Below are 23078 nucleotides of genomic sequence, written 5' to 3' on the forward strand. Positions count from 1 at the left end.
CCTGTAATGGAAAATGAACCAAACGACACTGATGCTACCTAAAAACGTTCCTTTACAGAATCGTTAATTCTTCATGTGCATGCTTTTTCCCTGCATAACTGTATAAAGACGTGACTGAGCACTTGTCAGCGTTCATGGAAAGGGCTGGCGAATAGAAGCTCCTCCCATGCGATGCTTTTCAGCACTTTTCCTTTGAATGACAGTGGCTGGGGAAGGGAATGAAAAAGTTGTGTGATTTCTCGCAGCCTCAACGCCGATGAGCAGCAGTTGGAGAACTGCAATCAAACTGAATGGATTGGCATGGGGAGAAGCGGCACTCTCAACCTGGCTAAGCGGCAGCTTTGGAACTGGATTTGTCTTTTAGTGGTTTCTATGTGCCTGTTACTCCGACCAGGTAAATCGTTTTACTCGTATTAATCGCTCTTAAATGCGTGCACACATCCCGGAGCAAGAGCTGCTGGGAAAACTTTACACTGCAGTTTAGAGAAAAGCTGCTGAATCGAAATCTATTTTAAAGTATTTTACTTTAAACTTCAAACGCAATGTTTAATGCAACTGCCCGTTCGTATTAATGTTCTGTCCATTTAATACGCATTTACTTCTTCTGTAGGCCAGAGTTGTGCTGCTAACTCGCTAGCAAATCACCACCGTGTTTGCGAAAAGATTTAAACTCAATATATCGCTTTAAAAGTTTGAAGTGATAACCAAATGTTATACTTACCTTCTAAAGTGATGTTAGAAGTTAATCCTAACTTTTTACAATTCTTTAAGCGTACTGCTTAGTTTAGTCAGATATTTGAAATGTTATTAGTTTGGCAAAACTTTCGCTAACCTGGCTAGCTTCTCGGTGTGTCTCTGTTTGAAGCTGTTTACTTCGAAAGCCCGTGACTGTGTTGAAGAAAAAAATGTGAGTTAAAGAGTAATAAACAGTCATTTGTGAGCAGCAGCGATGGAATATTGACTATTTACACTTTGTGTTACTTGCGCGTTTTAACCGCCTAACGTTTCGCCTCTCAAATAAAGCACGATGTTTTTTTTTTTGTGTCGCGAGACGACGTTTTAAACGTTCGCGAGTGTGAATTGAATACAAATTGATTTTGTATACATAGCAATTTGCAAACACTTTGCTGGGTGCTCAAAGTATGATTGAAAGTGTTTTTATACAGATTGATAATGATTTATTTAATGTTAACCATTAGCCAATAATAATGTTTTAATGTATTTATTAATGTTTAATTTAATATGTGACCCTGGATCACAAAACCAGTCATAGCCAGCCATTTTTTTAATAAATAAGCTTTCCATTGATGTGTGGTTTGTTAGGATTGGACAATATAGATATGACTGTTTAAATATCTAGAATTTTAAGGTGCAAAAAAAATCTAAATATTGAGAAAATCACCTTTAAAGTTGTCCAGATGAAGTTCTTAGCAATGCATATTATTAATCAAAAATACGTTTTGATATATTTACGATAGGAATACGATCCTAATGATTTGTGTCATTTAAAAAAAATCGATAATTTTGAACTATATAGTGTGTTTTTGCCCATTGCTAAAAATATACCTGTGCTACTTAAGACTGGTTTTGTTGTCCAGGGTCATATTAAACAGTAACATAACATTAAGGTAAATCATTTTACATCTTAAAATGACAAAATTGTTGACAAAAATTACTTATTGTTTTTAATTCCGTATGACAGCCCACAAATTTACTAAATACGCGTACAGTGCGAGTAAACTGAAGTCAAATAATCCAGTTGAGCAGAATTATTAATGTTTTTCATAACACGTCGCTGACAGTCCACCATTTTACCATGTGTTTACAATGAGCAATGCATCTACAGCCAATCCAAAAGAAAATCAATACACTGACATCTCACACCAGTCTCACAAATTTGTCTATTAGGCTTAGTCTTATCACATTGATTTACCAGTGAACACCTCTGCTTAATGCTATTGTGCAATATTTTTAGTAACTACTATTGAAGTCATGGAAATTCACTGGTCGAAATTTGTGGAAACCCTGTTGAATACAATTACCGTGTCTTAGCAGTGGGAGTTTTTCATATAGTTTGTTATTGTTGGGCCTGTATTCAAAGCAGTTAAAAGTCATCATATCAAATGAAGCAGTAACTATTTCACACTTTCGTTAGACCGTAACCATAAAACAACTTGACTAAAAGGAATTCAGACGAGGAATGTTTTCTTGGTTCGGAATAGCAATCACCAGCTTGTAGTTATCTCTTCAGATGCCATGCTGACTCGAGTCAGCAGCCAATGAATGTGTCAGAATGACAAAATACAGCAGTTGCGTAGCTCTTAAACAGATTTAGTCTTCAGCTAGAAACATCTAAAGCTTCATCACCAACCAACCATCAAATAGTGCTTCTCCCACAAATCTCATTAATGCCTAACTCTTCTTGATTCTCAACAGTGTGCTGCCAAAAATGTCGAATTCAGCGCTGTAATGCGGAGTACGTGGCCTCGTTCTCACCCTCCGGTGGCTTGCAAGAGGAGGTGCTTCCAGATGTGGACTACTGCATTGCTCTGAGGGCCTACTCGTTGTGTACGCGTCGCACAGCTCATGGCTGTAGAGGGGACTTGGTGTACCACTCCGCTGTTTTCCGTATTAAAGAGCTCTTTGCACAACACAACTGCTCCAGCGACGGCCCAACGTCGTCGGCTAAAGCACCCAGCACTTCGAAGCCACCAGTGGTGGACGTCTGCAACTATGAAAGCAGGGTGCTCGCCTCAGGCCCGGCGGCCCAACAGAAAAAGTATGGACATTGTGGATTATTCGGCGATCCTCACTTGCGGACATTTCGGGACGAGTTCCAGACATGTAGGGTTGAAGGAGCCTGGCCGCTCATCCACAACCGATATCTTTCGGTTCAAGTCACAAACGTACCGGTGGTTGAAGGTTCCAGTGCTACAGCAACCAACAAGGTTAGTTGTACAAATTGCCTTGTGTTAACTTAGTAACCATGATTTTTTTGAAGCCTTGTCTTCAGTGCAAGTGTTGAACATGTGAAAAAGCAATCATTTTCTGCAGAACACAAATGAAGACATTTTGAAGAACTTTTTGGCCAACTTTCAGTCAGTTGGGTCCAAAACCAACATTTAAATCCCATGATTTGCAAAGACAAAAACATGTTTTTTTCAAAAATATCTTCACAGAAGAAAGAACGTTGGTTTTCTTGGTGTTGGGCCTCATTTACTTTCATTGTATGGACAAAAAGTTGAAAAACTCTTCAAAATATATTCATTCGTACTTCGCAGAAGAAAGTCAGTCACATAGTTTTAGACACTTTTGTTGAAAATGTCCTTTGATACTATATGAAACTGCTTGGCAATGTATATTAATTAACATTATATAATATTTAAATAGATTACCACATAATTTTAACTGAAAACGGAGGTTGTTAGGGAAAAATGTGCAATTTCTTATGTTCTCGCATGGTCCAAAGAAACCATTCAAACCAAAAGCTTGAGAGAGGCAGACAGTCAGCCCAAACAATGATGTCATTAGGGGGACATTTTTTCTCTCTTCTATTAAGGCACGTGGATTTAGACTAGTTGAGCCGTGGCGACAATGCAGGAGTGAAAGACTATAATAGAATCCCCCAGCTGTTTCACAAAGAGTGGGGGGAGACACAAAAAGGAGGAATGGAAAATAAATTATTCAGGCTCTAGTCATGGTCAGTTAGTTTCTGGAAGGTTAACAGACATGAAGTATGACTGTAACATGGGAATGGCAATGTCTGTGCATTTTTTTTTTTTTCAGAGGAGGGATAGTAATATAATACCAGAGGACATAAAACTTGTCATTTTAATAAACTTTCGTGGGGCCACTGACTTTAACATGAAGTGTTTATTAGAATAATTGTTTAAAGATCTTATTTGGCCCAAGAAGAGCTCATGATATGTTTTTTAAACTGACACAACGTTGCATCAGTGCTTTATCTTTAGGTTTAAATGTAGTGGACGTGTTTGGGTTGATCATGTAGAATATGACCTAATTTTACTGACCGTTAATGGTTTATAGCTCCATGACTTTGAGTTTTCTAAAAATTTGTTGTTGGATGTTCCATTGATTAGTCATTGAGTTTGGTTTAGATTAGATATTGGCAGATCCCAAGTTGTCCATTTTGGGTTTCTCTGGTCCTCTACTGCCATCATGTGGTGACTCCTGTTATTTATTCTTTTTCTCAAGCTCTAGGTCTTTGGCACTAGCAAGCTTCCAATGTTATTTTAGTATTACTTCGATACTATTGTAGTTTTTGTTCACACTTCGAATTCACTGTTATTGTTATATTTTCAGCTTTGCTTTAATGTTAAAGTTTTAGCAATTCTGCTATGTGCTTTTGTCATTTTTGTCAATTAATTTGTTTTCAAATATATTACTATAGTATTCAGGTTAATTTTATTTGAGTTTTAGTTCTGATTTATTCATTTCCATTTAGTCATTTTATTGATTTAACTTAAACTTTTTTCAGTTATTTGCAAACATTTCTTTTTCATCTTCATTTTCATCTATTTTTAATATCTTTCATCTGATTTAAATATTTTAAATATCTTTTTTTATTATTTCAGCATTATTTCAGTAAACAAAAATGTTTTTAAGTGTTTTCTTATCCACATTATTTTCATCATCAAATTTATTTTGGCCTTATTACAGTTTTATAAATGGGATAAGAATTAATTTGTCTGTCCACCACTGATAGATAAAAAAGCTGCACAGTGTGAGATGATCACGTCCAATCTGAACATTTCTGATGTTTGAATATGTTAATGTTGCATAATTTAATAACGCAATGCAGGATTTTGGACCAGTGAGGTTGCTGTTAGTTTGAATGCTTTTGTTTCTTGGTTCAGTGTTGTTATTGTTTATGTTTATATATATATATATATATATATATATATATATATATTGTTAATAGAAATAAAACCAAAATAAAATATAAATATTAGATACTATACTAAAACTAAATTAAAAACATTGGCGAAAAGTACTAAAACTAAAATACAATGTAACTATTAGCTACAAAACTAAAATGAAAACCATTGCCGAAAGAACTAAAAAAAAAAAAAAAAAAAAAATTAACTACAAAAATAAAACAAAAATTAAAAATTTTGCTAAAAGTATTAAAACCTAAATAAAAATGTAAATATTAGCTACAAAACTAAAGTTAAAAATGTTGCTAAAAGTACTAAAACTAAAATAATCTAAGTATTAGCTACAAAACTGAAATGAAAACCATTGCTGAAAGACCTAAAAAAAATCAAATAATATATATATACAGTATATATATATTAGGGGTGGAACGGTTCACAGAAGTCACGGTTCGGTTCGTACCTCGGTTCAGACGTCACGGTTCGGTATGATTTCGGTACAGTGGAGGGAAAAGCAAAACAAAAATGCAGAAGGCAATTAGATGTATTTCCACTCACATACCCAGCAACAACCGCTGAACAACGGCAACACACAGTCCTCGTCTTTTCCACCACTCTCTCGCCTGTACTACTGTAAATGACTGGAAAAGCGAAGTTTTCCCAAACTTGCGATCTAAGGGGCCGTTCGCTTTCTTCCTGATCAACAAAGCGCTCGGGCGCTTGCGCTCCGGAAGCGTCTGCCGTTTCTAAGCAACCATCAGCTGCGCTCTAGCTCCAAGCCTATGCGTCTCCATGCATTGTTTCTTCTATTAGCGTCAAAATAATGGGGGCTTGACAAATCAAAGTTCAGGAAATCCCTGGACCACAATGATGGACCGTCGAGCTGACAAAAAATTGCAGAGTGCCAGAGAATGTAGACGGGCTCTGATAGAGCGCATACATAGACGGAGCTCGGCTGCATCGACGCCAATCAGAGCTTCAGAGCTAAAGCGGGGCTAAATATTAGCTGTCCCTAAAGAACCCGCGTATCTAACAGTAGTTCCGCATTTCATTAATTATTTTGCAGGCAAGTTTTTTTTTTATTTTCATACCGTGTATTCTCCGTTTAAATTCATGCACCGAACCGTGACCCCCGTACCGATTCGGTTCGAAACGAATACATGTACCGTTCCACCCCTAATATATATATATATATATATATATATATATATAAGCTACAGTACTAAAACAAAAATTAAAAGTGTTGCCAAAAGTATTAAAACTGAAATATAATGTAAGTATTAGCTACAAAAATAAAACTAAAATTAACAATGTTGCTAAATGTATTAAGACCGAAATTAAATGTAAGTATTATGGTGCGTTCACACCGGACGCGACTTGCGCGGAAAAAACGCGCTATTCGCGCGTAGTTGAACGCTTGAACATTTGAGTTTACTCGCGCCATTCGCGCGTGACATTTTCTTCACAACAGACGCGAATTCGCGTCAAGGGAGGGGCTTCTGCCACTCGTCAGCGGGAAAGTAGTTGTAAAATAGGTGAATGAGCTCAATTTGCCAGCTTTAGCTTGCTTGAAGTCTCAATATGTATGTATATGTAGGTTAAATTGAGTAAAGAGCGGTTTTTAAAACTAACCAGATTGTCCGACCTCTTCACTCACTTTATTCCTAGCAAGATCCCTTTTATTCCTGTTTCTACAAAAGTCCAAAGATGTATCGTACAGCTCCGAGGAACCACAGACAGCAACGGTGATTTTGTCCTCCATTGTTGTTTCGGATTTCTGCCTCTGTCACTACTAGAGCAAGCTCCTGATTGGTTACCGCGGCGCGGAATTCCGTCGAAGTTCAGATTTTTGAACTCGCGCGAATAGCGCGGCGCGCATTGAGCGTTTCAAGCGATTGCCGCGCCATTCGCGCCGCCTCATTCGCGCGTTTCGCGCCGCAGGATGGCTATTCACGTCTTTGCATTGACTTAACATGTAAATCACTCGCGCTTGCCGCTTCATTCGCGTCCGGTGTGAACGCACCTTAAGCCACAAAAATTTTAAATGTTTTTAAAGTACTAAAACTGAAAAAAAAAAAAAAAAAACTATTAGCTACAAAACTAAAACTTTAATTAAAAATGTTGCTAAGAGTACTAAAACCAAATGTAAAATGTAAGTATTAGCTACAAAACAAAAATTAAAAATGTTGCTAAAAGTATTAAAACCTTAATAAAAATTTGAGTATTACCTACAAAACGAAAATTTAAAATGTTGCCAAAAGTATTAAAACCTAAATAAAATGTAATCGCTACAAAAATAAAACAAAAATTTAAAATGTTACCAAAAGTACTAAAACCGAAATAAAAATGTGAGTATTACCTACAAAACGAAAATTTAAAATGTTGCCAAAAGTATTAAAACCTAAATAAAATGTAATCGCTACAAAAATAAAATGAAATTTTAAAATGTTGCTAAAAGTACTAAAACCGAAATAAAATGTAAATATTAGATGCAAAACTAAAACAAAATTTTAAATGTTGCTAAAAGTATTAAACTAAAATGAAATGTAAATATTAGCTACAAAACTACAAAAACTAAAAACATTGTTAAATGTACTAAGACTAAAATAAAAATGTAAATATTACATACAAAACTAAAACAAAAATTAAAAATGTGTTGCTAAAACTGAAATAAAAATAAAGCTAAGAAAAAAAAAAAGAAAAAAAAAAGTCAAAAGCACATAACAGTGACTAAAATTGAAATCTAGTACTATATAAATAATACGAAAACACCACTGACCTAGTGGTTAGGACACGTTTCAGCATATAGTTTTTAAAGCGAAAATCAGGCTGCACAAAAACACAATGTTGAAACAATCCTCCAGTCAATTGAAAGCAATTTCATGTATTGATTTTCAGTGCGAGTTATTACTCACCATTTCCCATTTGATCTTCCTTGTAGATAACTGTCATCTTCAAGTCCTACCATGACTGCACTGAGCAGAAGGTGTACCAAGCCACCACCGAGGACCTGCCGTCAGCGTTCCAGGACGGCACGCGAAGCGGTGGGAAAGGAGAGAGCCTGTGGATCGTAGAGGGTAGTGGAGGTCTAGGAATACGGCAAGTGAAGATCCACGCTCGCTACCTAGGCACGTCCATCATCGTGCGACAAGTCGGACGCTACCTGACTTTCGCCATTCGCATGCCTGAGGACTTAGCGGAGGAGAACGGCGGCCTGCAGCTGTGTCTGCACGGCTGTCCGCGCAGTGAGGTTATCAAGGCTCACGTGCTCAACCGCCAGCAGAGCTTGCGTCCTCCACGACTTACGGGAGGCTGGTACGGGGAGGACGATGGGGGCGAGCTACAGCCAGGCCTCTCGGCACATGTGGACATGTTGGAACGTGCAACCACAAAGTGTCGAGAGATGCTGCAGGTAGAGGATGTTTATTTCCAGTCGTGCGTTTTTGATCTTCTCACAACAGGAGATCCGGAGTTCTCCATGGCTGCTTATGGTGCCCTGGAGGACCTTAAGGCACTTCCGCCTAGCACTCTAAAACAAAGTTCACCCAGGACTCCACACATTTATAGTAGAGGAACAATAGTTATACCTTCAGTTTTCACAGCTCTGGTTCTTCTGCTGCTGTTGAACTGAATGAGCTGGTCTAGACGCCAGCTTGAGGATGGATACCCACCAGCCAGACTGTTCTTCAACCATGAAAACCTCCTGGAAAAACAATCAAACTGACTTCAAACTGTCTGCAAGTGAGAGAATCAGACTCATTTCCATTTAAACATGGCAGTGTTTTTACTCTTAAAAACGGATAACGCCAGAACACTCCAGGCTTTCCGAATGTGAAATCGACAATCGTTCGAATCTGGAAAAGATGAAGGCAGCTAATCTTCATATCTTCTAGGATATCACCGATTAAAGAATGGAAACTCGTAATACACACGTGACATTTTCGGATGAAATTATTACATAGTCACATAGGATGTTCTCACATCTTCCAGAATCACACAACTTTAGGTGCACTTCAAATTTTCTACTCTGATATAAGAAAATATGTGTCTACACGGGATCCAACAACTACGTGAAATGCTACCTATCCATATATTTTTGGTTCTGGGTCCATACATCCACACATTAAGCTACAGTCATGGTAGTAAAAAAAAAGACTTCTTCAAGCTGCTCTGCTTATTAAGGAGATAACAAAACAAATTCTTTATATAATAATATATTGAAAGAGTGTATATATGTGTTTTATATGTGTACATTCACTTGTGTATAGATTTTAAAGTTTTAAATGTGATGTTTTGAAGCAGTTCCATCTAGTTAGATTTTTTTTTTGTAGTTTGTATAAAACAACTAATATTTGCTGTATTGTGTATAATCTGTTGTTTTCCATATTAAAAAAAATGAGTTGTGACTATCTCAAGTCATTATTTTTCTCCGACGTCTGACGCTTTCCACTCCATAGAGGGTGCTATAGAGTTGCAAGTTTGAATAACTTGACATTTTCGTCTTTAAGACACTTTCCTTACACCAGCAATAGAGGGTTTACACTTACATCACAATTTGGTCAGTTACCCAGATGAGTGGCCATATTGTTCGGCTAATTTATGCTGTCTAAACCACGAAAAAATGTGTGGAAGCTGCTAAATCACAAAGAGGACGACTTAGTAACCAGGAAAGGGCACACTATTTTGACAAACTTAAGTTAATAAGTGTTACAGATACGTACAAGCAGTATTAATTAAGATATTAGCCTAATATTTCATCTACCTGACAGGAAATAACAAGAACAAACACAAATGTTGATTTCAAAGGTTCTTGTCTTTGAAATCCTGGTTCAGTTTGGCCAACCACAAACACCTTTTGTTCCTCAGACGGTCTTCTCCTTGATTTGTTATAACTTTTAGCAGTCTATACTATAGTACTCCAAATGTTTTCCTTGGTCCGACCGATTGGTACAGCCCAATAAAAAATATAAAAAGCGGTGCAGGAACTTGCTGGAGTAATACGTTTTAGCTGCAGTTGTGTAAGCAATAATGTACAGTCAGCCATTTGTTATGGCAAAATATATAGGTGATTAGCGCCTTGATATTACACAGCAACTTACCAAATAAATAACTTGATATGAAAAAAAAAAAAAACAATTCAAGACAAAATTACTTTGTTATATAAGAAAAACGGCAGCAGACTAATGTGAGAGACTTGATACCTGCATAGAAACATCGTAAATCGTTTGCTTATGATGGTTATCATACAGACTGATACCGACCAATCAGAATTAAGTACTATGCAAATTAATTGACGCATTGCAACAAGTGGCAAACAATCAGAATCAAGATTTAAACAATTCAGCAGTATACGCATAAATATTACTCGAGTTAACTTTAATGTAACGTTCTCAGTTGATAACTTTTTTTAGACTCAATTTAAGACAAACTTTACCACACAAAATCAAAGACTGACCGGTTATCCATGAAAGCAGTTGAAGTTTGCCCTTCACTTTTTTCCAGCAATGCCGTTTGTGCGTCGATTGCTCATGTTCCTGTTCCCGTGATGTTAAGGACCCTTCAGGCCTCGGGGTGGAAAGCGGTATGAAATGACCGGGGTCGCGTGACAGAGATTAAAATGTCGTCAGTTTAACCACATTCATCATGCTAAACTAAGCATTTTCCAACGCTGCCCTTCTCTTGTACTTTGCCGCTCTCGGCACTCCATCGCTCTCAAGTTTTAACAGCGCTCGATGTGAGGAGAAGAAAAGAGGTAAGTTCTTCATACTAAGAGCTGTCAGAAATCATCCCGTACATATAGAGCAGGTCTGTGGTTAACGTGCTGACAGCTATATGCTTCTGTTACTCCACTACAGCGGCTGTTTTTATTGTTTTTATAGCGCATTTTATGCCTTTTGTCTCACTACCATCTTCCCGCGGTACAGTCATTTAATTAGCGCTATTGTAATCAGTATGCTCTTCATAGACCTACTCTGTTCTAGATACAGTATAAAATGAGCTATATAAACAAATGTGTATAAAAAGGACACACCACTTTGTTCTTTGCTCACTTTGATCTAATAAACAAGGACAATTATTGGGCTAATGAATTAAAATAAGCCTCTAGAGTGATTAATATTCACACTGGAAAAATTAATTTGACATTAATAGGATATTTGGCAAGATAAATAGACGGCACGGGACATGTCCGCACGTTGATTGATAAATTGATAGATGGACGGCTCTCTTTAAACAAATGCCTTCTTAATTAATTAATCAATTAGAAACCATAACCGCAAGCATTTACAGTTTTACTGGATACATTAAAGTTTTGTGTGATTTTTATTTGGCATACCTCGCATTAAAATCTGGTGTCTGAGAATTTAAAAGGCTTTGTAAACAGCAAATAAGAATTGGGCCGACCCGCTCGTGTTGTTAGTTTCTAACTTTCCAGTCAACACAGAATGAAAATCGATCATGTTAACTTTTGTTATTTTGTGCAATTCATGATTTCAGGTTATGTTTGACTTTATGACTTTGTAACCTTTCTTCAAATTTCACACATTATGAAACATTTCTTTCTCGACTGGCATCAGGTTAATTCCCTTTTTTTTTTTTTTGTTAAAATGGCAGCTTCATTTGGAAACATCTCATTACTCAAGTAAAATTGGCTGCAAATGCAGCTCCATTTTTATTTCTAATATTCGTTTTTTATTGCTTTTAGGAACTTCTTTACTACTTTGTAGACAAAATATAACATTCGCACAGGTCATTTGTTCTCTCTCAGATCTACAAACCTGCATTTTTGCATACGTAATGCGCTGCATTTAGGTTCTGCGTTGTGTATTTGTTAATAAGTCTGCGCTACAGAACTTTTTAACAAATGGCCCCTCTACACCTCCAAGCCTGGAAAAACCAAGCCTGAAAATTAGGCATCTGTATCATAAATCTTGGAAAGTTATGATAATTTGCAATTCACTCCCTCATCAAAGGCAATATTACCCTAATTTATTATCTTCCCGCGTGTGAGGCGCTCAGAGGCCGTGGAGATAAGAGTCTATCAGGAGGAGGATTGATTTTCATTAACAGATTGTAATAAAGATGAACTGCTCGGCCCGCACACTGACCAAGAGCCACACTTTATTGTAATTGGGCCAATTTATTTCATGAGCCACTGCCTCCACTTTTTTTAGGCTCTCCCCTTTCTTTTCTCTCTCTCTCTCCCTCAGTTCATTACTGTAATGTTTCAACCACATCCTCATTTATTCTCTTCCCATATTTCAGCTGCCAGACAAACTGTATATTCACTATTTCGTATGTCTATGGTTTCACAGTATAGACTATTTAGTTCTTGACCTACATTTTATCATGCTTTGTAAAATGTAAGCTGTAACTGTTTAATTGATTCAAGTAATTACATAAATAATGCAGTCCACCTAATTTGAACGTGCAAGGCTTCCAGTGTCACATTTTACCGGTACAGGACAAAAACTGTGTTTTGCTGCTCAATATTGCAAACTGGTATTTGTTATCATATTATTTTTTTCATTATCATAATCTTGACACTGGTTGGTGGTGCAAATAGTTTTACTAATTACTGCAGTTTTATTTTCTTCCTGTTATTTACCTATAACAACTAATCATTTGGAAGTCTCACACATTCAAAATGGATAAAACTAATAAAAAGCCCAATTTTATGGAAGGACGCAAATGAAAGATTTTTTAAAAATCTGTTTGATTTACTTTCAAATTCTAAATAGGAAGAGCCTTTCTGGATGAACCAATTCAAGACAATGAATGTCTGATTGAACTGATTAACTAGAAGATGATTTACTTTCCAATGCTATATATGTGACCCTGGACCACAAAACCAGTCATAAGGGTCACTTTTTTGAAATTTATACATCATTAAGATAGGACAATATTTGGTCAAAATACAACTATTTGAAAATCTGGAATCTGAGGATGCAAAAAAATGTAAATATTGAGAAAATCACCTTTTAACCATTCTGGATGAACCATTTTACAAAAAATGAACAGACTTTGCAGTGCTACACATAAGTAAGAGAGAGGAAGAGTTTCAGGTTCACTAAAATGAATCTTACCAGCACTACATGAGAGAGAACCATTGAGATTGAGGATTTACCCAAACATCTAAGAACCATTTAGGATGAGCTGATTGATAAGATGAATCCAATGCTATATGTGAGAAAGATGACCGTTCAGATTATTAAGAAGAAGACAACAACTCCATTAAACAGTTTGAAGTTGAAAATTAAGTGATGTAGGACCTTTATACATTGTGTGCCATTGTGAAGACTGTACATCTGTCCCTCACAGCCTTGTTTTCATCTGTGTTGAATTCAGATTAAGATCATTTAACAAAAGTCTCAGTATCATGTTAAAAAAAGAGGATTCTGTACTTACCTTTTTTACAGCACTGTATGTTTTAGGCTCATTACAGTTAGATAAGAACCAAAGACACAGACCTCATATTTAAATTTAAAATTTTATTGTAAAATTGAAAAAAAGAGAGAGAAAGAGAGAAGCCCATTAAGCGTTTCTTTTCGATGCATACATTTTTCTTAACATAACCAATAAATAGGTTCATAAACAGATTGTTGTCAGGAATAAATAAATAAATAATTAAATAACCATGTTCATAAATTAATCAGCAAATCATTAGATGAGTAGGCATAACCGTAAAACAATGTAAGCAGCAAGTATTTGAGAAATGTCAAAAGGATGTTTGGTTTCTCAGGCATTTATCTTGGACATGTCTTCTCTGTCTCAAAAAAAAAGAAAGGAAGGAAAAGAAATAAACGGAAACACTGTCCATTTCAGCTGTTCATGCCACACCAATCACATCGCAGAGATAGATGGTGTACCTCTCGTCCTCTTTTCTCGGAAAATATCAAAAGAAAACAACGAACATTAACAAGAAAACCAAAAACAACTGTAAACAGCATTGTCTCATCCAGGCTTTAAGAACAGCGCAGGGAGTGCCTGGCTCTCCCACTGCACATTTCACACAGCAAAATCAATACTCTTGATATATATTTCCTTACGCTTTGTGCTGAGAAAACCAGAACTTTAACATGATCTTTATAAAGCAAAAAACCCGCCCCACCCCGAAACCCACCCGCCCACTGACTACTTTCCCCCATAGAATCTGAGAAATGTGCTGCTGTTCCCTAATATACAGATTTCATATCTATAATAAGCTACTTTCCTTAGCATACAAACCATAGTTAAAGATTCATATTGTTAATATGAGTAGTACCTTTATAACACTTTAACCCCCCGAAGCTTTCCCACCCTTTCCCCCCTTGAGCATGCTCATAGGTCAAAGTTCGGCATGAAGATCTGAGGAACGAAACGTGAACGTGGTTCGAATGAGAAGAAAGCAAGTATGAAATGCTGGTGGTCTGGTTTCTTCAGAAATACCTGTAGTGCAAAACGCCCCCCTCCCACCCCCCATCCCGTTTCTGGCGCAAACGCAATTTGTATTAACGCCGTCGGTTCACCTTTCAACACATCAAGTTTCATTTTATATGCCTTTCCAATCTCATTTTTTTTCTTTCGAGCTGTAATGATATCATCCTTCAAACTTATTAAACTTCAGGCACTAGTTGCCATTTTTAATTTGTATTACACTTGCTTTTACATGCAGGCCAAATTTAATTTGATTTTAATAATTCACATCTGGCATGGAGAGATTCTGTGAGGAAGGCCCCTGCAACATGAGGTTATTAGAGCGCCGATGCCCGAGGGCTGCGTGTCTGTATATCACCACGTTCTGATATGCCACCACAGGACAGGAGAGGGAAGATGAAATGGAGAGAGTTCAGCAGAAAAAGGCCATTATAACCTGTGAATCGAATGCGATCCATTTCGGCGCGACCTGAGGCTAAAAAAACGGCCGTGATATACGGGCGACGCTAATGTTTTCCGGCAAAACTTATTTCTGACGTCTGCGAGATTAAACATTTAACATACAGATATATTTTTAGGTAAGACAAACAGGTCAAATATCCACAGTGGAAATCAAATGAGGTCAAAACATGTGCTTTTCTGTCCTACCTAGATTCTAGAGCTCTGTTTTTGCATCTATTTCTGTTTATTTGTGAATTCTGGGAGGACCTGAACTTCCTGTACTTCTGTGTCGCTATATTATCTGTCGTTTTGGCATATCTGCGAAGGCAGTGCGGAGTTGGCGAGTTGGCAAATGGTGAGAGTAGCGTAACGGCAGCGTGGATAGAACGTAAAAATCTACGAAAAAGGCAAACTAGAATTTTAAATGCACAGGAAAACAACTCGTTTTAAGAATACTGTCCATTTAATAGTTAAAGACCCTGTGAAATCATTTGACGAGCTGATGCATTTCCTTTTAAAACAGGAAGTCGGGGCCACTAGCCTTTAGTTTAAATTACAGGCGTAATGTGCGAGTTATGTAATCAGATTACTTTTTTCAAGTTACTACACTCTTAAAGTGACATCAATGGTTCTATGAAGAACCTTGAACATCCATGGAACCTTTCAAATTCAGAAATGGTTCTTTATGGTTGAAAAAGGTTCTTTAGATTTTTGAATGTTTCTTTTAGGAACCGTTCACTGAAAGGTTCTTTGGGGAACCAAAAATGGTTCTTCTATGGCATCAATGGAAAAACACCCCTTTGGAACCTTTATTTTTAAGAGTGTAGTAAAGTAAAGCATTAATTTTTCATTTACAAGATTTACTCAAAAAAGTAACCAGGTACTTTTTGTTCCCTTTATGTATTTAATCCCATTTTATTAACCAATGTCTTTGCTGCTGACCTTTTTTGACCCAATTCAACCATACTAGTAAGCAAAACTTACTTTAGATTAACTAACATTTGTGCTTCATTTTTCTCATTGCTGAAGAGTGTTGGACTTCCTTCATCTACAGTTCTACTGCTCAGATGCGAATTTACTTTTCTTTCAGACTTAGGCTTATTCATTTAACTTTTTGGTGTGAAAGGGCTTTTACATTTGCTAAAAATCTTAACTTTTTATTTTAAAAACATACAAGCAAGCCCTGCCCAGATTTCAAAAGTAATATAACGCAGTACTTTCAAAAGTAACTTTCCCCAACACTGTTTATGCTATATATATATATTTTATTTTTATTGGAAAACAAGTAAAAAAAGGACTAAACATCTTAATTTGTAGTCACTTGCAAGTAAAGTAGTATTTAGTGGAGCATCTGATTGGACAAAAAATGGTATTACGTTATAAATTAGCATTTTTCATCCGTTTTCCAATTAGCGATAAATGAAGGACGACAATTTAAATGCGCATTGCTGGTAAAACGTAACTTACAACTCTAGAATTGGCATCAAAGCGAACAAATGTGCCCCTGGACCACAAAGTCATAAGGATCAGTTTTTTGAAATTGAGATTAATAAACCTGAAATCTGAATAATTAAGCTTTGCAATGTTGTATGGTTTGTTAGGATAGGACAATATTTGGCCATGATACAACTATTTGAAAATCTGAGGATGCAAAAAAATCTAAATATTGAGAAAATCGCATTCAAATGAAGTTCTTAGCATTGCATCTAACTAATCAAAAAATATGTTTTGATATATCTAGGAAAGGAAATGTACAAAATATCTAAATGGAACATGATCTTTACTTAATATCCTAATGATTTTTGGCATTAAAGAAAAATCGATAATTTTGACTCATAAAATGTATATTTGGCTATTGCTACAAATATACCCAAGCTACTTAAGATTGGTTTTGGGGTCCAAGATCACAAAGACTTCATTTTAGGGATTTTAACGGGTACATTTTACCAGAAGACTGTACATTTCAAACTTTATGTGTTAGCTTTGTCAGCTAGCATTAGCCTCAGAGCTAACCCACAAAACTCGGATTTTGATTTGACGGGGTCTTTAAGATTCTTGTCAAGCGCTTTAGAGTTGTGTATATTTGTGACTTGTCTGAGAGCAAAGCAACAGCTGCGGTTAAGTACACCATAATGTCAGACTGGGTGGCTTTTTTATTGATGGATCAGTTTGCTCCAACTGTAACCCCCCATGGCTGCTATTTGCAAGCTGTTCGTGAGCTCTTTACAGGCTGCTCGTTAGACCTTTGCAGACAGTTAGCGTCAAGCTAATACATACCAGCCTGAGAAGCGTATTCTTAGAAATATGGGTTATTTGCGGATCCAACGAGTTGTCCCCCAGCGCTTTCTATAACTTAAACTCATTTATTAGCGAAATGAACTCCGCAAACGTCAATGTGGAATTGATTGTGCAGGTTTCCGAGGCTAAATTTGATTATTAGTTTGATGCTGCAAGATGGTCCCTGTAAAATTCTGATGTGCTTCAGAAGTTGTAAGCAATAACAAGTTTGTCCCTTCGGTAGGTCTGTTATGAACCTCATTTTGTGGGCTGTGTAAGGGTTTAAGGCTTGGTATCTTTGTAACTGCTTGGTTTACTTACCAATGTGCTTTATCAGTTGATATTTAACATTTGGCACCAACTGTTTGATGAGTATGTTCTTGAAAGATGCACAAAATGGACGATATGAAAGGTCTACTGGTCCTTCCTAGTAGTAAACTTGAGCCTTACTTCATGAAGCATGATAGTACAGTCGTGGCCAAAAGTTTTGAGAATTACATAAATATTGGAAATTGGAAAAGTTGCTGCTTAAGTTTTTATAATAGCAATTTGCATATACTCCAGAATGTTATGAAGAGTGATCAGATGAATTGCATAGTCCTTCTTTGCCATGAAAATTAACTTAATCCTGAAAAAACTTTCCACTGCATTGTAAAGAAGGCTTTAGGGCGTCCAAGAAAGTCCAGCAAGCGCCAGGATCTTCTCCTAAAGAGGATTCAGCTGCAGGATCAGAGTGCCACCAGTGCAGAGCTTGCTCAGGAATGGCAGCAGGCAGGTGTGAGCGCATCTGCACGCACAGTGAGGCCAAGACTTTTGGAAGATGGCCTGGTGTCAAGAAGGGCAGCAAAGAAGCCACTTCTCTCCAAAAAAAACATCAGGGACAGATTGATCTTCTGCAAAAAGTATGGCGAATGGACTGCTGAGGACTAGGGCAAAGTCATATTCTCCGATGAAGCCTCTTTCCGATTGTTTGGGGCATCTGGACAAAGGCTTGTCCGGAGAAGAAAAGGTGAGCGCTACCATCAGTCCTGTGTCATGCCAACAGTAAAGCATCCTGAGACCATTCATGTGTGGGGTTGCTTCTCATCCAAGGGAGTGGGCTCACTCACAATTTTGCCCAAAAACACAGCCATGAATAAAGAATGGTACCAAAACACCCTCCAACAGTAACTTCTTCCAACAATCCAACAACAGTTTGGTGAAGAACAATGCATTTTCCAGCACGATGGAGCACCGTGCCATAAGGCAAAAGTGTTAACTAAGTGGCTCGGGGACCAAAACATTGAAATTTTGGGTCCATGGCCTGGAAACTCCCCAGATCTTAAAACTTGTGGTCAATCCTCAAGAGGCGGGTGGACAAACAAAAACCCACTAATTCTGACAAACTCCAAGAAGTGATTATGAAAGAATGGGTTGCGATCAGTCAGGATTTGGCCCAGAAGTTGATTGAGAGCATGCCCAGTCGAATTGCAGAGGTCCTGAAAAAGAAGGGCCAACACTGCAAATACTGACTCTTTGCATAAATGTCATGTAATTGTCGATAAAATCCTTTGAAACGTATGAAGTGCTTGTAATTATATTTCAGTACATCACAGAAACAACTGAAACAAAGATCTAAAAGCAGTTGAGCAGCAAACTTTGTGAAAACTAGTATTTGTGTCATTCTCAAAACTTTTGGCCACGACTGTAGACCTGATGAAATCAAACAAACTGGAAAAAAATAAAATTTCCCATCCCTGTCAAGCGTTAACTGTTTTTGTATTATTTACCTGTGCAATGGTACAGCTGTTATATTGCGGGCAGTTTGCGTTGAAGCTTATTCTGCGTATACTTATTCTGCTCAATAAGTAAAGCTTTCATCGGATAAATATGTTTGTTTGTGTGTACTGAATATCTACCCAAGGTTTTGCTAAACCAGCAACACTTCGCACATGCATATATAGTTAAATTCAGCATTTGTTCTCTGGAATATGGGCCTATTTCTGACATGGATGGATTATGGACAGTTTCCCCCCTTGTTTTTTTTTTTTTCTTCATGGATGAAAATGGTTGAACATGCTCCTAACAATCTCCAATCCACATATTCTACTCCACTAAAATAGTATAGCTTTTAAAATACTTTTTTTTCTTCATTTTTTTTTCTATTTTGTTTAAATATTCTGAAACCCAGTAGCTATAAATGTAAAAGGAAAAGAAATCAAAATCCCTTTCCTCTTCCGACCTGAAGCGAATATTTATGCTTTTTTTTAATTTTCTTTAAACTTATGTCGTTAGTAGTAGTTTGTAGTGTTAGTATTGTTATTAATACCATATATTTCTGTTGAGGAATAAAAATGTTTGGTCCTTTGGTCCCTTTGGGGTGAAAGATTTATCAGTTTCAATGAGGGCATGGAAACCTCTGTGACCACAGAATGTCCTGCGTTTGCTGAAAGACGGTGACAGAAGAAAAGGTAGGAGGAAAAGAGAAAGAAAGTCCACTAGCAGGACAAGAAGAGCTTCTTTTTTTTCCACTGCATTTTTCCTTGGTCTTCAAGTTTAACCCTCATTTGTCCAGTGTAATAAAAGCCATAAGCGCCTCTTCCTTTAAATAGCATATGTGTGTATAATATGTATATAGAAATCGAAGTTGTTCTCGCTCGTCTTTTTTCTTTTTGTTTGTTGCTTGACTGACGGTTCGAAGCTCAGCGAGAGACAGGACGTGTTGAGTTCTCTGTCTTTAGAGAGATCTTCCACTTGTCTTTCGTGCGCTGTGCCGAGTGTGGTTTGTCCACGGGTGCCGGTTCACCTGCAACCCCTCCTCTGTACCGAACATCTTTGTAAAATAAATGCTGATATGTCTTCAAAAAAATCCATTCATGTTGTTCTTGTTTGTTTTGAAAGAAAAAGTTAAATTCCTTTTGAGATTTCACTCTTCAAATCCTGTAAAAAAAAATAATTATAAATAATCTTAACAGTGGATTCCTGTTTTAGGGGTAGTTCACCAAAAAATTTAAATTCTGTCATTAATTACTCACCCTCATGTTGTTCCAAATCTGTAAGACCTTGTCTCATCTTCGGAACACAAATTAAGATATTTTGTAAAAATCTGGGAGCTTTCTGTCACTCCATAGACACCAAAAATAATGACTTCATTCAACAATTCTTCTCCTCTGCGTCACCCTAGCACCATTTACGGTTAAACCACTGATGTCACATGGACTATTTTACTGATGTCCTTACTACGTTTCTGTGCCTTGAACGTGGTAGGAACCTTGATGTTTACAGTGCATCTGGAAAGTATTCCCAGTGCTTCACTTTTTCCACATGTTGTTATGTTACAACCGTATTCCAAAATGTATTAAATTCATTATTTTCCTCAAAATCCTACAAACAATAACCCATAATGGAAATGTGAAAGAAGTTTAAAATATTTGCATCTTTGTTCAACTATCCACGTATGGTCATTGAGCTCAACTATAGTGACCATCAGCTTCTTGGTCACCACTCTAACCAAAGCCCTTCTCCATTATTTGCTCAATTTGTCCAGGAGGCCCACTCTAAGAAGAGTCCTGGTGGTTCTAAACTTCTTCCATTTACTGATGATGAAGGCCACTGTGCTCATTGGACCTTCAATACTGCAGACATTATTCTATACCTTACCCTAGATCTGTGGCTCAATACAATCCTGTCTCAGAGTTCTACAGACAATTCCTTGGACTTCATGGCTTGCTTTGTGCTCTGACATGCACTGTTAACTGTGGGACATTATATAGACAGGTGTGTGCCTTTCCAAATCATGTCCAATCAACTAAATTTACTACAGTAGAAACCTACAGAAGGACAACCATTGATGCAACACTCCACGAATCTAGGCTTTATGGCATTGTGGCAAGACTCAATCCTCTCCTCAGTGAAGACACATTTGCAAAACTCAGACTGTGAGAAACAAAAGTTTCTGGTTTGATGAACCTCAATTCCAAGCATCATGTTTGAAGGAAACCAGGCACTGCTTATCACCTACAGAGTACCATCCCAAAAGTAAAGTGTACTGGTAGTAGCCTCATTCTGTGGGGCTGGTTTTCAGCGGCAGGGCCTGAATGCACCAAAATATTGAGATAGCCTTAATAAAAACACATTCCAGAGCATTCAGAACCTCAGACGGGGCAGAAGGTTCATCTTCCAAAAGGACAACAACCCTAAACACACAGCCAAGATAACAAAGGAGTGGCTACGGGACAACTCTGCGAATGTCCTTAAGTGGCCTAGTCAGGGCCCAGACTTGAACCTGATTGAACATCTCTGGAGAGATCTGAAAATGGCTGCGCACCGATGCTCCCCATCAGACCTGATGGAGTTTGAGAGGTCCTGCAAAAAAACATGGGAGAAACTGCCCAAAAATAGGTGTAGCATCATACTCAAAATGACTTGAGGCTGTAATTGGTGCCAATGGTGCATCAACAAAGTACTAAGCGAAGGCTGTGAATACTTATGTACGTGTGATTTTTTTCGTTTGAAGAAAATAGTGAATTGAATCCAGTTTGGAATAAGGCTGTAACAAAATGTGAAAAAAGTAAAGCACTGTAAATACTTTCCAGATGCACTGTAGTCAGAAAGCGCTTGGATTTCATCAAAAATATCTTAATTTGTGTTCCAAAGATGAATGAAGGTCTTACGGGTTTGGGAACAACATGAGGATGAGTAATTCATGACAGAATTAAAATTATTGGATGAACTAACTCTTTAAAATCGTGTCTGGTGTCCAAAAGTGGTACCTGTGCTGTTGCTGAGAGCCCTGTGTGGATTGGGCCCTGTCAGTACGGGCGGCTCGCATCCTTCGGCCGTTTTAACTGCACTTTCAACCTCTTCATGCCGATCTGAAAGCCGTTCATGGCCTGGATGGCAGCCTGTGCACTTGCTGGGTTGTCGAAGCTCACAAAGCCTGCAAGAGATCACGAGAACAGACGTGAGCCAAGTCGTTCGGGTACTAAAATTGATTATGTGGCATCGCATTAAAGTTTCCAGCAAGTCAAAAATGGCTCTTTTATGAACTTATTTCCACTTCGAACTTGGAAAAATCACCATATATGCAACTGTGTGGGCTACTTTTGAGCATATATAAGCCACTGGTGGTATAGAACAGGGACAAATCGCCCCACAGGACTCCGAAACGGGGCCACCCACAGCATGCAAACCACATTCGTCCGTGACAACCCCAGCTTCCCGTTCAAACCCATAGCCTTTTAAAAGCCAGTGACCAAAAAGCCAAAATAAAGTGAGGATGCACTTTCCCTGGCATTACGAGCATCATCAGGAACCGGCAGTGAACCTTGAAAAACAGCGGGTGCTTTCGTCGGCCATTAGCCACCTGGGAGCAGAGTGGCCTAGGCGTCTAACCGCACCCCCATTTTAAGGCTTGTTTCTACAAGACGAGAGGGTCCGCATGGAGGTGACATGGGGGATAAAGCCACAAGGCTGCTTAATAGGGAATCTATGTATGTCAGTGCTCTCAGCCAAGTCCCATCGGTCCATCTCGGGCCGCGGCCCTCACCGCAGATTAATTACTCTACCGAACGGCTGTTACCCAGACCTGACATTATGCAGTAAATGCATAGTGTATAAGTCAATACCGCAAATAGGTCCTACTTCACAAATTTATATCTTATTAACCTCCCCCAGGAGACGGGAGCTGCTATTAATTGTGGCTTGGGAAATGTCTCCCCCTGGAGCGGGAACAGATGTTGATCCATAATGGGCCTTTTTGCTTCACTTAGGACTTTTTTTCTGGCTCAGGGGTTTTTAAAAGCCAGCGCTCCGGTTTGTGGCTTGACACAGAATACAGAATGGAGTTTACACTGTGAAACGGACAGAGACCGATTACTGGTTGTTTTGGGACAGGCTGTATGCAGAAGCATTACTTAACACACTTACGCAGTACTTGTTCTGCAGTTACATTTAGCATGCCGTAATCAAATACTTTTAAGGTTGTTTTGTTCATATTTGTGACTTTTTACAGATATTTAAAGGGTTCGTTTACCAAAAAAATTAAATTCTGTCATTAATTACTCACCCTTA

The 23078-nt window shown here is 37.8% G+C and overlaps 2 protein-coding genes across 2 annotated transcripts in view; one reads left to right on the forward strand and one right to left on the reverse strand.

Annotated features, from left to right (window-relative positions):
• Nucleotides 1-211: 211 nt before the first annotated feature.
• rgmd (RGM domain family, member D) lies at nt 212-9301 on the forward strand. The gene is made up of 3 exons (XM_073844271.1): nt 212-394; nt 2437-2948; nt 7837-9301. Exons 1-3 carry the CDS (start codon nt 301-303, stop codon nt 8524-8526), a joined length of 1296 nt encoding a protein of 431 aa, XP_073700372.1. The 5' UTR covers nt 212-300; the 3' UTR covers nt 8527-9301.
• Nucleotides 9302-14020: 4719 nt separating this feature from the next.
• celf5a (cugbp, Elav-like family member 5a) overlaps nt 14021-23078 on the reverse strand; it is a 327723-nt gene continuing 318665 nt past the window's right edge. The window contains exons 11-12 of the mRNA XM_073844616.1: nt 21779-21945; nt 14021-19946 (exon numbers count right to left, since the gene is read on the reverse strand). Of these exons, the coding sequence (XP_073700717.1) occupies nt 21818-21945 (128 nt within the window). The 3' untranslated portion in view covers nt 14021-19946; nt 21779-21817. The remainder of the gene's footprint in view (nt 19947-21778; nt 21946-23078) is intronic.

The sequence above is a fragment of the Garra rufa genome, chromosome 7 (genome assembly GCF_049309525.1).
Source record: "Garra rufa chromosome 7, GarRuf1.0, whole genome shotgun sequence".
Lineage (NCBI taxonomy): Eukaryota > Metazoa > Chordata > Actinopteri > Cypriniformes > Cyprinidae > Garra > Garra rufa.